This window comes from Desmodus rotundus, chromosome 4 (genome assembly GCF_022682495.2).
Source record: "Desmodus rotundus isolate HL8 chromosome 4, HLdesRot8A.1, whole genome shotgun sequence".
NCBI lineage: Eukaryota > Metazoa > Chordata > Mammalia > Chiroptera > Phyllostomidae > Desmodus > Desmodus rotundus.
In genome coordinates this window covers 98,875,093-98,891,668 of record NC_071390.1, presented here as the reverse complement: position 1 = coordinate 98,891,668, position 16,576 = coordinate 98,875,093, and the positions used below count along the sequence as shown (strand labels likewise).

The 16,576-nt window shown below is 32.6% G+C and overlaps 1 protein-coding gene across 5 annotated transcripts in view; it reads left to right on the top strand.

The window, feature by feature from the left end:
* The window catches only part of TBCK (TBC1 domain containing kinase), a 196,666-nt gene that overhangs the window by 59,590 nt on the left and 120,500 nt on the right, over positions 1-16,576 (top strand). For all 5 annotated transcript variants that reach the window (XM_024574746.3, XM_024574745.3, XM_053922135.1 and 2 more), the window contains 9 exons: positions 993-1,131; positions 2,404-2,503; positions 8,147-8,196; positions 8,354-8,483; positions 9,682-9,780; positions 11,433-11,495; positions 11,969-12,095; positions 13,291-13,341; positions 14,646-14,729. In XM_024574746.3, coding sequence (XP_024430514.2) covers positions 993-1,131; positions 2,404-2,503; positions 8,147-8,196; positions 8,354-8,483; positions 9,682-9,780; positions 11,433-11,495; positions 11,969-12,095; positions 13,291-13,341; positions 14,646-14,729 — 843 coding nt within the window. The remainder of the gene's footprint in view (positions 1-992; positions 1,132-2,403; positions 2,504-8,146; positions 8,197-8,353; positions 8,484-9,681; positions 9,781-11,432; positions 11,496-11,968; positions 12,096-13,290; positions 13,342-14,645; positions 14,730-16,576) is intronic.

Genomic DNA, 16,576 nt, shown 5'->3' with positions numbered 1-16,576 from the left:
TATGGACACTCATCTTGGAATTAAAAGGTAATTCTGGATGTGCTTAACCTAACATTTTATATAACTAAACTTTTCATCCTTTAAATTTAGAAAACGCAGACAACTGTAATTGAACAATAATAAAATAATTAAAAAAAATTTAAATTACTTTGGAGCATAAACTTTAAGAATCAAGGAGAAATGGCACCATGAAAATTAATATGTAAAACAAAGATCAATTTCGTCTAAATCTTTGTGCCAAAATCAGGTCTTCTAATTTTCAATGGAAACTTCACTATATCAACATTTATATATCACATAATTTATTATAAACTATCTCTTACATGGTATTATTGATAGGACATTTGCACTGTTGCATTTCACACTTTAAGGGAATATCACTTTTTCTGTCTCGCTATGAAGATTACGACTCTCAGAATGTGTGCCGTAGTGACACCAGTAAGTTACTTTTGTGCTGAAAAGTTATTATGAGGTATGTCCAGGTAGGAAATAGTTACTAAACATTCGTTCAATTAAATATTTATCGAGTCCCTGCTTTGTTCCATACACTTTACCTTCAGGTGACATTCATGCCAAACGGGGACGCAGGCAGGCATTTTGTCATATAATCACTGTTACAGTGAAGGTCAGCCTGAACATAGCACATCAAGAAAGACTTCTCGGAAGAGGCCGCAATGGACGACAGACACGAACGACAGAGCAGTTTGTGTCGGTTGCCCGCTCCTGTGGTTTTTGCTGCCCTTATTCCTGTCCCACAGAGCCCGGTGTAGCTGAGATACATCCCATATACTGTGAGGGTAAAATCGTAGTCTTTCCCAAGAAAATGAATGTACCTTTTATACTCTGTGCATTTTATAATATGAATATTCTTAAGGATATCTTACTATGTTTTTCAGTTTGTACTTTTTATATAATATCAGCTAATATTGTCTGTTGCCTTTTAATTAAAAAAAGTACGATAGCTATGATTCTCTTTAATTTTCCATTAATAGATATAAACAGTGATTACCTGGCAGAAAGATCAATTGAAGAAGTGTATTACCTTTGGTGTTTAGCTGGAGGTGACTTGGAGAAAGAGCTTGTCAACAAGGAAATCATTCGATCCAAACCACCCATCTGCACACTCCCCAAGTAAGAAAAGAAAAATTTTGGATATGAATAAAACAATTTAGTAATAATATTTTTTAAAAATTTTGATAGACATTCCAACTCAGTGATTATGAAAGCAATTGGAAGTTAGTACCTTCTTTTTTAATGAAGTGTCTAATTGCAAAGTACCCATCAATATTTTCATTATTTCTAATAGGCATTCTTTTTTAATAATAATTACTTATCTTCCATTTGAAGTAAAGTTATTATTATAGAATATCTCGTAATAATTAATATTCAGTAAATTAAAAATGTACAAGTCAGAACAGTAATATTCAGGAGTTAATCAATGAATATGCCTATTATGAGAAACTATTTTCTATTTCCAAATATAAATCATAAGTGTAAGTGTATTCTATGACCTTATTACTTGTTCTAGAGATCATTAAGGTGCTGATAAAAGTCTGCAGAACTGCTTAAGATCCTGGGCACCATTCTGTAAGTTAGACTGGAATTTAAATAACAATAGAACCCTAGGGCCAGAATTACTGCTGCTCTCCTGCTCTCAATATTTATTCGGAGATAAACCATGAATCTCTTAAGTTTCCACCAATGCTCTAAAATTTTAGTTTTAGATTTTTGGATTAGAATTGATCATTGTAGGTAACTGTAAAAATCATCTGCTGATCATTTTTTTCTTACATGTTAAATTTTTTAGGTTAGTTATTTGAATAGACTGTTGGTTCCCTACATTTTTCTCTCCTAAACTGATTTTAAAATATTTATTTCAATTATACTGCTCAAATTGAATTAAGTAGAAAAATCAGAAAATAAAATGATAAAAATTCTAAGAATAAATGCTTTAAAGGATATTTAAATTCTCAAGAGTAATTTTCTAACATTTTAAACAAAGTTCATGCATTCATTATTCTATATTCTTTTACCTGAGAAGTTACCATCATTACATGTGGTTTTTCTTTTTTCCGCACTTTATCATTCTTGACTCATGTAAACTTTCTCAGAATCACATTTAAATAGTATCAGAAAGTAATTTTAGCTTGAACCTGCCTTAGCAAAGTATGTAAATCTTACTCTTTATTCATAAAATGCTTTGTATTTATATCATATTCATACCTACTCAACATATATTTAAAAATGAGAATTGTTTAGAGAATTTTTAAACAGCAGTTACATTTTTTTATTAACTCATTCAGTCTAAAATTTCTTTCTTTGCTGAAGGGATTCATAACTTAGGATAAATACTAAATTGGATTTTGTGTACCCATTAAAATAATTTTTTAAAATTTCTTTTAGTTTTCTCTTTGAAGATGGTGAAGGCTTTGGACAAGGTCGAGATAGAAGCTCACTATTGGATGACACCACTGTCACCTTGTCGTTATGCCAGCTGAGAAATGTAAGGATGGTGCTTTGGCAAACTTGCTTCAGATCCTTTTTTTACTGAAACCCTACAGATACACATAAAGCCTGAATTCCTGCCTGATTTCAAAATATATAAGAGAGCTTCTTTACTCTATGAGCCCAGGTACAGCATTTCGGAAATGCATCTGTACATCTTTGGCTTTAGTGCATATTGTCTGATTGTCCACAAAGGTGGTCTTATTGGTTTATCTTTTCACCATCATTGAATAAAGAGTTCTTACTTCTCCACATACTTACTAACACATGATAACATCATTTTTTTAAAATTGTTGCTCCAAAAGATACGGAATGGTATTTTGTTATAATACTAATTTTTAATTCCCTGATTCTAATGCAGATAAGAATGCTTTCATATTTTTTGACTGTTTGCTTACCTCTTCTGTGCATGACTAATTCATATCTTTTGCTGATTTTTTATTGAGTGACTTTTTACTGATGCTAAGGCTTTTAAAAATGTATTCCCTGCAAATTTTCTAATCTAGCTTTTCCTTTAACTTTTGGAAGTTTCTCATAATGAATATAATTCCTTTTTCAGTGTTTTTTATTGTTAACTATGTTTCATTTTTTGTAATTTACTTATTGTAACTTATTTACAGCTACACCAAGGTTATAAATATATTTTGTATAATATATTTTTCTATTTTCTTCTAAAACATTGAAATCTTTTTTCATATTTAGTCCATTAATCCACCTGGATTTTTTTAAATAAGGTGTGAGGGGGTATCCAATATCATATTTCATTCATAAGAAGACATCCTATCTTAGCACTATATTGAGTAATTTGATTTTTTTATCCATAATGTCATCTCTTTCGTATATGCATGGATATGATTCTGGGCTGCTGCTCTGATCGTGGACTTACTGTCTCACATGAGCCAATAGCACTCTATCTTAGTACATAGTTTTATATGAGGTCGTACAGTCTAGCAAGGGAAGACCTCTAATTTGTTCTCCTCTAAATAGACTATGAGCTCTCTTTAATCATCTTCTCAAACTTCATTAAAAATTATAGGAATTTGATTGGGAATGCATTAAATTTAAAGGTTAATTTGTAGGGAATTGATATAGTTAGCATATGGAGTCCTGTTTATTGAAAATGGTAGATATACATGTTAAGTCCTATTTTATATCACAATTTCCTTTTTAATGTCTATATTTCAGTTATCAAATTTATTTCTGAGATGTTTTATTGTTGCTCTTGTAAATAGAATGTGTGTATGTGTGTGTATGAAATTTCTTACTCTAATGTCAGTTTTTTTGAGAATAAATATCGCTATTCTACCTTCTTTCAGTTAGTGTTACCATGGTATATCTTTCTCTGTTTCTTTACCTTTAATCTATCTATGTCTTCATCTTTAAAGTGGGTTTATTATAAACAACATAGAGATGGGTCTTGTTTTTTAATAGTTTCTATCTTTTAATTGGTAGATTGTTGATATAGTTACATTAATATCTACCATATCTACCATGTTCTGTGTTCCTTGCCCTCTTTGTTCTCTTTCTCTCCCTCATTCTCTCCTTCCTTCCATCTCTCTGTTTCTCTGTACTACTACTTCTTTTTCTGCCTTCTCAATTTTTAATTGACCGTTTTCTATGATTCCATTTTCTCTCCTCTTTTACCATAGCAAGTATACTTCTTTAAAAAATTTTAGTGGTTGCCTTAAGTTTGCCGTGTACATTTACAACTAATATAAGTTCACTTTCAGATAATGCTAAACTGCTTCCCAGGTAGTACAGGTGTTTTATAACTGTGCATTCCTGTTTCCTTCTTCCCATCCCTTAGTACGAGGCTGTCAGTCTTTTCACATATCCATAGCTTTTCACCAAATGCATCGATCTATTATTTTGAACAAACAATTTGTTAGATCAATTAAGAATAGGAAAATGAAAAGTATTCCTTATATTCATTTATATTTCCTCTAACAGCCTTCCTTTCTTCATGTGGATTTAATTTTCTAATCCTGTAATTTTCCTTCTCTCGAAAGAACTTTTAACATTTCTTTCAAGGCAACAAATTCCCTCAATTCTTGTTTGTCTAAGAATTAATTTTTCCATTTTTGTAGGATAATTTTGCAATGTAAAAAATTGTAGTTTTGTTGCTTTTTTCTTTCAATACTTCAAATATTTCATGCTATTCTCTTCTTGCTTGCATGGTGTCTGAAGAGCAGTCTGATGTAATTTGTACCCTCGTGCCCCGATCGTGTAAAGTCACCCCCATCCCTTCCCTGGCCATGGCCTCCTTCAAGATTTTCTCTTTGTCTTTGATTCTCTGCAGTTTGAATATGGTATGCCTAGGTTTGGGATGTGGAGAAAGGGTTGTTTTGTTGGTTGGTTGGTTGGTTGGTTGTTGTTAGGGTTTTTTTGGGGGGAGGGGTTGTATTTATCCTGTCCAGAGTTCTCTGAGCTTCCTGGATCTCTGTCTTTTGGTGTCTGTTTAATTTTGAAAATTTCTGTCATTATTACTTCAAATATTTCTTTAGTTCCTTTCTTTCTCCCCCTTCTGGTATTCTGTTACACATAGATTGTATCTTTTTTAATTGTTCCATCATTCTTGGATATTCCATTGAATATTTTGGGTTATTTTTTTTCATTTTTCTCCTTGCATTTCAATTTAGAAAGTTTCTATTGATATCTTTTCAAAATCACATATTTTCCTAACAATCTTTTCATCTCTTTGCTTATCATACCCACCTGTTCTTGTATGATGTCTACGTTTTCCTCTTAGAGCCCTTCACATATTAACCATAGTTCTTTTAGGTTCCTGATCTGATCATTCTAAAATCTCTGCCATTTATGAATCGAGTTCTAAAGCTTGCTATGTTTCTTTCGAGTGTCTTTTTTGCCTTTTAGTATGCCCTGCAATTTTTTATTAGGAACTCAGCATGATGTATCTGTAAAGGGAACTGTGGTGAATAGATCTTTACTGTAAGATTTTCTGTTTATCTAGCTGTTTAGTATTTGTGTAGCCTTTTTGTCAGAGGCTAACATTTTTTTTAACTGTCCTTGTTCTTGTTTTCTCTGTTGTCTTTGGGTTTCCCTAGAGACTTTTTAAAATAGGATCTGAGGCTTGTGGTTCTTTCCGTTGTAATCTGTTATATACAGAAGCCCTGTTGTTACAGAGGTATGGTAGCGGAGGAAAAGTGTTCTGTAATCCTATATTAGCTCTCACCCTTTTAGTGAGCCCGTGTCTCTGGGCTGTAACCTTCACATGTATTTCTCCGTTTCCCTCCCTACTTCATGAGACAGGAAAGCAATAGGCAGCAGGAATTGGGTATTTATCTTCCGCATCAAAAACTAGAGGAGGCTAGGGTGTTGTCTTTCCCCTCAGTCACTTAGGCTCTATAAAATAGTTTTTGAGGTCAGGTCTTTATTGATGAGCGCAAAGTCCTCTGGGGGAATTTCAGAATGGTTACTTCACCCTTCCGCCTACAGATGCCGAGGGGATTTTTCTCAGATCTTTACCCTGAGAACCTGTTGGTATGTGTAGAGGTAAAACCCGTGGAGTGTGGGCTCCCCTACAGCTGGGTCTCCAGTTTTTCTCTCTCCAGTTAGTCCTTGCCAAGTCTGCAGCACTTAGTCAGGTGCCCTTCAGTTTTTCTTACCAGGCTCCCGCAGCGGCTTCTGCTCCAGCTGAGCTGTGATTCTCTGTATTTGCCTGTATGTCCAGTTTTCCAGGCAGCATTTTGTTCTAATTCTGATCTAAAAAGAGTTGACTTCCAGTTTGTTTAGATTTTTTTCTTGTTGTTAGAGCAGGAGGAATGACTTTCAAGCTGTTTGAACATTGGACTGGAAACCAAAACTCTTAGCCTTTTTATTTTAACCATCTGTGGCTGAAGCTGAAATTCCTTGTTGTTTGTCTCTAGGTTAGCAGCACCCCAACCTCCCAAAACATACACACACACATTTCTTTCTGTACCCGGATTCAGCATGGTCTCCCCTCGTGTGCTGGCAGTTAATCAGGTGCCCAGCCCAGGCTTTGTCCCACTGTGCTCTAGAGCCATAGGCCGCAGTTTCCAGGGCTAGTTCCCTCCTTTTTCTCTAAGTCCAGGTGTATGTCTTATATCACTGAATTTTCCTTATTTTTTAAGTCTTTTTCTGTCAGTTGATATTTTACCTATTATATAATTTGAGGATATTAGAATTTCTTATCTGTCATAATGCTAGAAAAAAATTAAAATATATAATTATTACTACCTAATATACTGAACTCTTTGAAGGGACAATGTGTATAGTAGATAAATAACAATACAAGGAACAAACAATAAACTACATCCAAAATATATGCTTTTAACTGATTTCATTTTACTCTTAATTTGTTTAACTTATATATAACCCAAATTATATGAATACAAGTTAAATTTAAATTTTACTCTAGATATATTTTAAAATGATAACATTGCTGATTTTTTGAAATACTATGGAAACCAAAACATAATTTTATCTTATCTTTTTCTGTATAAGTATTTTGCTCTTTTCTGCACTTGATATACTGAATTTTTGTTTAGTAAAAAGAGCAGGAAAGATACTTAAAAGTAATATTTATTACTTTAAGGACAGTAATATCCAAACTTTAAAAAATATATTAATGATGCAGTGAAACTTGGGGAAATCTTAGTTTTCTACTTTAAATTTTAATCCATGAAAGGAATACCTAAAGGTTTAAAGGCGAGATGGGTAAGTGCATGGCCTGCCAAATTTTAGACAGAAGCCAAGCATAAAACCAGTGTTTGCCAGATTCTCAGTGTTGAGTTAAAAATTTTTCTTTGGCTTTAAAAATTTCTGGGAGCAACTGTCCTGGAGGAGTGCTAGTGGCGCTGGGCAGTGGAAGATCAGTGCTGGCCGCACCCGGAGCGTAGACGGCTGTCAGTCCCACAGGGGCAGGCAGCCTGCGCTCAGGTCGGACGCTGAACTGACGAGCACAGCAGCAGGCAGGTTGGCGCTAACTCAATCGCCTTGCTGAGGCTCTGTGTAAGATTGTGCTTTACGACTGCCTGCCTCCACCCATTTCTGAAGAATACCTAAAGTCCTGCAAAATGTTGTTATTGTGGTAACATTTTTTATAGTTACTTTCTGAAAGTGATAATAAAGGGAATTGAACTTCATCAGTGGATTTATTCAGTATTTGAATCATACATATTCAAAATATGTTGTGAGAAATTCTTTTGAATTTTTTTATTAGTTCCTTTACTTTTGTCTTAGTTTGTATTAATTCCAAAGGGAAAAAAAAATCTAATTGAGCTTTAAATTAAAGGATATGTATTTTAAAAGTAACTTTCAATTAATTAAAAAATATTTTATTCATTTATTAAATTTTATAGCAATTTAAAAAATTTTGAATTGTGTTTGGAAAAAATAATAGTAGTTGTCTAACATTTACAAGACATTCCTGGAGGTATAAATAATCAACATATAAAAACTACTCTTCAGAGCTAAACATAATCGCTAGAGGAATAGTATATTTGCATATTTGTGATAGGAATGAATTTTAAATTGTATTTAATACTTCTCTTGGTACCTTTATAAATTCATAAACTTTACGTTATTTTTCCTTTTTAAATGCAGATCAGTGTTTTTGTCTCAGATTCTCATATGTAAATATTTCTCTTTTAATTCACAGAGATTAAAAGATGTTGGTGGAGAAGCATTTTACCCACTACTTGAAGATGAGTAAGTATATATCATTCCCTTTTATACTTGTTTTTCTTCACTGATTGGTAAGAAACATATGTTTTCTCTGAAGACTATTTTCTAAATAGAACACTTAATATGGTGTTTTTTTTTTAAAAATTTGTACCTTTTTCCTGTTTTTGTTTCTCTTTTACAGCCAGGCTAATTTACCTCACTCAAACAGCAATAATGAGTTGTCTGCCGCTGCCACTCTCCCTTTAATCATCCGAGAGAGGGACACAGAGTACCAACTAAACAGAATCATTCTCTTTGACAGGCTGCTAAAGGTAGGGGTTCTAATGTGGAAAGTTTTATAAGAGCCCATATTCAATCCTTGCTTTTTATTTCTCTGGCATTATTCGGGAATCTTGATGTCATGCGAAGACTAATTCTCATGACATATCTTTTCTAATTAACATTTAGTTATAAAAATCATACATGTTCATAGTAAGTAAAATTAAAAAATAAAAACAAGATGCAGGAAATATGCAAAATCATATGAGACAAAAGATTAATAGCCATATGTTTAAAGAACAATGAAAAATCAGTAGGAAAAACACTCATTATTGGAAGAGAAATGAATAAAGAACATAATAGAAACACAACTAATCAGTAAATCTATTCAAATGTTTAGCTTCACTTGGAATGAAAAAAATTTTAATAGGTTTTTTTTGATTACCAAATTAGTAAAGTGAACAAAGGCATATTAAGATTGGCACTCTCATCCCTTCGGAATAAGTGTACATTGATTGAAACAGTGTAACGCAATTTGAAAGTGTACAGGGTCCGGCAGAAGTAACACCGTCGGTAGGGTTGTGAATGTCTTGCACAAGACAGACAGCAATTTGAACACTCCACCTAAAATGCCATGTGGTGTGTTTGAGTGTGCTATTGTTGTGTTACAGAATCACATGCTTATGATTTTGAAATAAGATTTTTATGTAATAAAATGGGGCATTATTTGTGCCAGACCCTGTATATAGAGAGCCTTAACAATATCTATGCCTTTTGTCCTAATAATTATTTTCTAGAACTCTCTCCTAAGGACAAAATTATAAAAGGAAAATTTTATATGCAAGGATATAGAAGTAGCCACAATAATAACATATTTATTAAATATTTTCTGTATCACCAGATCTTTTACAGTGATAAGCATGCATTATTTAATCCATATGAGACTGGCAGTATTGTTCTCCATATGACTCACTGATAATTCTCTCAGAGCACCCAATAGAGTGGAGTGACTGAAAACAGTGGAATGAGTTCTCCTCTTTGGTTGTACTATATGAGATTTATAGAATAGAGGGAACCATTGCACAGCCAACTTATGTATTAATAGTACCAAAGTAGTAACATGAGAGATAGTTAGAAATTTATTGAAGATCTCTTTCAATGTTATCACTAGTATATATTTAGGACTCTTAGATGACTATATGCTACTTAGTAATTTGAGACACTTTTATATGTTTTTTTTTTCATCTCTAGGCTTATCCGTATAAAAAAAATCAAATCTGGAAAGAAGCAAGAGTTGACATTCCTCCACTTATGAGAGGTTTAACCTGGGCTGCTCTTCTGGGAGTTGAGGTAAGAAAGAAAAGAGAAGGTTAGAAGCTGATTATAAGAGTGCTAAGAAGAAAGGAAGAAGTAGGGAAGTATTCTCCAAATATATGTTTTTCAAGTTGTTAGAAAGTTACGTAGTAAAATATAAGCATTAAGAATATTTGGCAATTTTAAGTGAAAAGAATAGAGGAAAAGAACACAATAGCAAAATAAATTGAAGGTTTGTTAGATTTATGGTACTTAATATTGCATTTAATGGAGCTTATAGAAATTATCTTTATTAATTTTTAAATCAGATTATCTTGTGAATATATATTCCAGTTATAAGTGTATTATCATGCCTATAAAGTATGTTTATTTAGGAATAGAATTGCCTATTTATAAGTAGTTCTATCTAAGTTTGGAGAAATCTTCCACTTGAACTATATCAAAAATCATTAACATAACTCTGTGCTTTTTGGCACACCTATCCCCCAAGAACCATGCTGCCAAGACAAATAGCTACTTTGTCTTGTACAATGCCTAATCTGTGGCAGTGAGGAAAGGAGAGCTGTCACAAAATTATTAGGGTGGCTTGCAGTACTAACAGAGAACTCTGGTAACAGCAGTCATGATAATGAGCCAAATTCTCATCCCCCCTTTTATCCCCAGTCAATTTCTTTGTCATCCTGCCTCAGACACTCTCTTACCAATGTCGTATGGATATCCATCATGCATTTTCCTCCTGAATTCCCTCAAAGTATTTTTAATTCTTTTCAGCTCCCTTTTAAAATAATTTTATTCATTCCTGATTCCTTTGATGAGATTCTACACACATCTTTGAGTTGGGTGGTTGCTTTATAAGAATGCCTATTGTTCCATACCACACATTAATAGTTAGAATTGTAGAACCATATAATGCTAAAGTTCAAGGTGACTTCTGAGGTCAGATTGTCTAAATCTGTCATTAAATAGACATAGCATAGAAGTTGATACAGCAAATGTCATAATTTGAACCCCAAAATACTGGGTCTTTCTACATGATTACAGTAAGCCAGAGTAATAAAAATTGTTCCATGCGTGGTCCTGCTGAGCACGACTAAGATTTGCAGTGGTCTATTCAGTCATTCCTTCTGTACCGGTATAACTAAAAAGTGTAGATGGTCTGTTTAGTCCCTTAGTGATTCCATATCTACCCGATATTCCATGCTTCACTTTATTTCAACTTCTGCTTCCTGGTGCTGAACTACCACTGTTTTACACAGTTCCCTTTTATTTTTGTTTTCATTACCAACTTTACAGGAAAATTGCTTGTGGGATGGCCTCCTGTGGACCCCCCAAAACTTTTTAAAAAATGTTTTCATAAAACTGACTATGTTTGAGGTAGCAATGAGTGGAGAACAATGAGGCTGTCTTGTGTTGTGGAGGCCGGGCAGTTGGACCGGCACACTCATTGGCTCCATGACTCACCTGACCTGTTTGTCTTTCGGGACAAACTGACAAATTGTCCTGGACTTGCGTCACGGGTTACCAAAACTGTAGAGAATTTTTCTGAGAGGTATACTTTGGTTTTTAATGTCCGTATGTATAATTAAGTGGGTTGTCAATGATAGATGCTTATAAGAGGTATATTTAACTAAATTAATAATTTATCAAGGATATGATTAATTAATATTATTCTCTCTTATTTTTTGCAGGGGGCTATTCATGCCAAGTATGATGCAATTGATAAAGATACTCCAATTCCTACAGATAGACAAGTAAGATTTCGATTTTCTTGAACAATCTAAGATAATTTTGCCAAATCTTAAAATTATAGAAAGGCAGGAGGAAATTGTCTTCCTTTCATTGTGCTCAGCAGCCATCATATTCATACACTGTTTAGAGTGAGCATAACTTCTGTACTCATAAGTTAATGAGTAAGAACTGTCCCTAAGAGGAGTTTAGGCCAAGTAACTTTTCTTAATAATTATACATTGTTATCTGTAGAATTTGCCCTTTTTTTAGACCATGTTATAAAGGAAGATTTTTTTGGAAACTGTATGGATACATACCTTTTCAAAAGAAATGGTTGTTTTCCTTAAGTATCCAACCTTTTTGTTGTTTCCACAGTATTAATGTAAGATTCAAACAGCATTGTATAGGTGGTCTATTCTGAAATTCATATGGTCTCTTTTTTACCCTGGGGTTTATTGGCGATCACAGTTACATCATATTGCTTTGTATTTTACAGATCGAAGTGGATATTCCTCGTTGTCATCAGTATGATGAACTGCTATCATCGCCAGAAGGTCATGCAAAATTTAGGCGTGTGTTAAAAGCCTGGGTAGTGTCCCATCCTGATCTTGTGTATTGGCAAGGTAACTTTTTCCAATCACCAAGACTCCTCTTGAGGTAGTAGGAGCATGTTGCATGACCGGCAATATTTACAATTATAACAAAATATAAAACCATCCTCGGCTTTGAGTAAAGTCAGTACTAAAGCTATGATCCACTCATTGAAAGGTTTATGAGAACTATTTTTTACAAGTTTGCCTAAATGCCAAGTAGATATCATTTAAAGCCATGATGTTTAATGAGACAATTTGCCATCATGGTAATTAGAAAAGTAGAAAGAACGTTTTGTACAATTATAACCTTTGTGTTTCAGTGCTTATGAAAATAACAGAATAATTTTATAGCACAAATAATCTGGGGTCAATTGATATTCTAACCATTTAATCCTTTACAGTTTATGCTTAACATGTTTATCAGGAATTGGGGAATAGGATACCCTTTAAACTGTTTATTTCATTTATTATCTTTTTAAAAATATCTTTTATGTTCCATATCCTGATTTTTACTTTTCTCATTATTTTTGTGGCCATTTATTTATTCACAAATGAGAAACTGATTTTAACCAGTCCTATATTTGAATATGTTGTAATAAACAATGTTTTTTTAAATATTGTAATTATCTCTTTCTGGCCAAACTTCAAATGAAGCATCCTTTTTCCTAGCTCTGTCCATTTTAGAGGAGTTCTGTCTTTGTAACAATTGTAGATAGATTTATGTACATTCTTCCAACATGGCAATGTATGAACAGCATCATTATTTTTTGAACAGCATTATTAATAAAAGGAATATGTCACATGTCTATATTTCACTTCACAATTTTAAAGGATCTTTTTCCATGATACCAAAGAAATGTGTAAGACAAATCTCTCAGACGAGGAAACATGCCTGGAGACGTTAAGTGATTGCTAAGAACACGCAGGGTCAGAGATGGGACTGTAGCCCAAGCCTTCTATCCTTTTCACATTTTCATTTAGTATGTTTCTCTCTTCAATTCATAGTAATATTGATAATCATAATAGCTGATTTGTATTGCAGACATACTATGTGCTAGTCACTATCCGTTACTCCCACATTAACCCATGAAGTAATATATTTCTGGATGTGTAGTATTTATAATACTTAATCTATGTAGAGGGAATGCAGAGCTGATAAGGTATATATCTACAATTCTAGTTAATTATGTTTATTTGAATTTGTTCTTCAACCCCTCCCTGTCAGGTCTCGACTCACTTTGTGCTCCATTCTTATATTTAAACTTCAATAATGAAGGTAAGCTTATTTATCATTTACATGATCTTGGCGCATATTATTTTAAAACATTTTATACAAACATGAAGAAAGGTGTTTTTCCCCCTAGGAGATAGTATAAATACATGTGAAGTAATGTGTATATAATTTTAGAGGATGTGAAGAATTTATTATTGCACAGTTTTGGTGTAATGAGGCAGTGACTAGTCTCTTACTGATTATTCTAAGACGCTCATCTACATTGGTGGTCATTTTTATGAAACATTGGAGAAAATTTTTACTTCTTTAGTGATTAGTTTTAGTCTATACTTCCTAAACAATTTGTAAAGAAATCAATATTAATTTTGTATCTCCCAAGCCTATCTTTTCAACCACTACCTCCTTAGTGAAAACTTTCTCATTCTTCCTCCAAAACCCAGCACTTCATGTTTCAGGAATGTATTGTGTCTGTTTGGTGTTCTAGTTATTTATATACTAATATAGTAATCCTTTTTTTGCTTAGCAGCTCTTCTTAATGATTGATTTTTTTCTGTTTTCTATTCCCCTGTTACAATGTCTTCTTATAGTAGATTTTTCATAAATATTTGTTACACTTAAATGACTCCAATCTGTAATGATAGCACTTATAGAATGTATTTACCATATACATAACATGAGTCTCTAGAAGCCTCAATCTTAGAATTTCCATTTTTCCCAATTCTATTTCATGTCAGATTTTGCATAGATTCCTGGAAATGAGTAGAGATAGAATAATCCCCAAAAGCTAAAATTTCACAATTTGAATTGGTTTAAAAATGCACTGTTCTATGGTATTTCTCATTAGCTAGACTACAAGTTTGCTGTTTTTAATTAGGTCTATAGTCCATTATCACACATATTGCTCCAAGAATAGTAAACAATCTGTGTTTGAAAGAACAATTCATGAATGGTATTCCTAAATCCAAGTTCTGAGGCCCCTTTTTTTTTTGCATCAACAAGAATTAAGTATTTTGAGGTTTGTATAGTTCATTATTAATGTCCATGTTTAGAGATTTTAAAAAATTTGTATAAGTTGAGATAATAAAAGTTATTATTGTGGGATACTAATTTCTACATTAGTTCGAAATGGAAAAGATACTAGATGGTTATGTTTTGTTGTGCAAAATATGTTCTGTTTTAAAGAGCAGAGGGTTGATTTTCCCCCTTAAATTTGTGTTTTCATCAGTTATTAACATAACTCTTGTTTAATAGTAGATTCAAGGAATATGTGATGAGTGAGTGAATGACCACTGAATATTTGCCCCATTAACTAATTTGTCGTATGTTTTTGCCTTATTCTTTCTTAGCCTTGGCATATGCGTGTATGTCTGCTTTTATTCCCAAATACCTGTATAACTTCTTCTTGAAAGACAACTCACATGTAATACAAGGTAATCAAATACCTTTCCTTGTCTTTTTAAGGGAATGTACTTATTTATGTCAAGTAACCAATATGCAATTAAATTTATGATTTTCATCCAATCAAATAGGGTGATAACACTCACTAAAACAAGTGAAGACATCATTAAGTTTAGTCTTTTACTCCAAAATCCTCAGAGAATTATGGTATTTTTCTAATGACTGTTAAATATCTGATCCCAGTTTAGTTCAAATTTAGGCATGTTAGTTTAAGAAAATAAAAGTCCTGCAATTTTCCTCTCCCACAATTAAAATTGCGCACAAAAAGTTTCTCTGTGCAGCAAACCTATTATGAATTAGTAAAAAGATGAAATGGTATTTAATTATGTAAATAAATAGAATATTAAAAATACTTCTCATTCATTTCATTCCCAATGTTTGAACACTCAAAGTGTGTTCATTTTTCTTTTCATAAATGCACGTCTTCCTGTAGAGTTTATGTCATAGCATAATTCATTTGTGAATTCTTCTAGGACTGTGCGAGCCACAGTCAAACTTTTAATATAATTTTCTAAACTCATTTTCAGAAGTAGTATAACAAAAGCTAATATACACTTTTGAATCAGGCAAACTTTGTTTCAATCGAAACTGGGTTACTTAATGTGTAATCTTGGGCAAATAATGCATGTTAGCTAGGTATAATTTTCCTCATATCTAAAATAAAGGCTTTTGTAAAATTGAAACATAAAATATGTCAATGCATGGTACATATAAACATTTGATGACACTAATGGCTATTATTTTATTACTATCATTATTTCATTGCTATTGTTATTACAATTAATTTACTAATATTATAATGGCATTATACAGGGTCCGGCAAAAGTAACGCCACTGAGTGTGGTTGGTAGGTTTGTGAATCTCACACGAGGTGGACAGCAATATGAACATTTCACCTAAAATGTCATATGGTGTGCTTGAGTGTGACATTGTTATGTTGCAGAATCACGTGCTTATAGTTTTGTAATATTTTTATGTAATAAAAAAGGGGTGTTGCTTGTGCTGGACCCTGTATATTAGGTATTATCTTTTCAGTAAGAATATAAATGTTTTAAGGACAGGGAATTTTCTTATACTTTTGTATTTCTTTTGGAACAGACTAAAAAGCTGTTCTCGTACTCTTCCCATTTACCGATTTTAGGACACTTTTCAGACACCACCTTTATTTAGGCTTTTTACTTGTAATATATGTCTTACTAACTCTACTGAGTATTCAACAACTTGAAACTAATGTTTTGTTTTATTTATATTTATATCACTATAGTTTGGTATATCAATAATTCACTCAGTTTGAGTACAAAAAGCAGGAAAACTACAGGCTCTGTACATTTTATTAAACATTCTGAATAAGTGGGACCTCAATTAGTAATTTTTTACTTAGAAATGAGTATACAATTAGAGCATCAGAAGTCAATCTAATGGGAAAATAAGTAGAAAGGAAGTAGAAATGTAAATTAAAAAGATAAAAAGGCTAAAAATAGGAGAAGGAAAAGAATATGGATAGTTTTACACATAAAAATATTTATTTTCCAGCATCATTCACACTGAATTATAGAAAAAATAATCTAAACTTAAAAAAAAATTTATTTGTGTTTATAAGCACACCAAAGCATCTTTACAGCTTTGAGTCTACAACATAGATAGGGGCTAGAAGTTGATATAATGATCCAGTGTCTCTATGTCAATTTTGAAATGAAATTTTATTGACTTATATTTGTTTTTAGAAATGATTTAAAATGGATATGCCTGATACCCCGCATTAATGTGGGCCTGTATAAAGTTGGGATTAATTTAAGAGTGTTTTTTAGAAGACAACAAT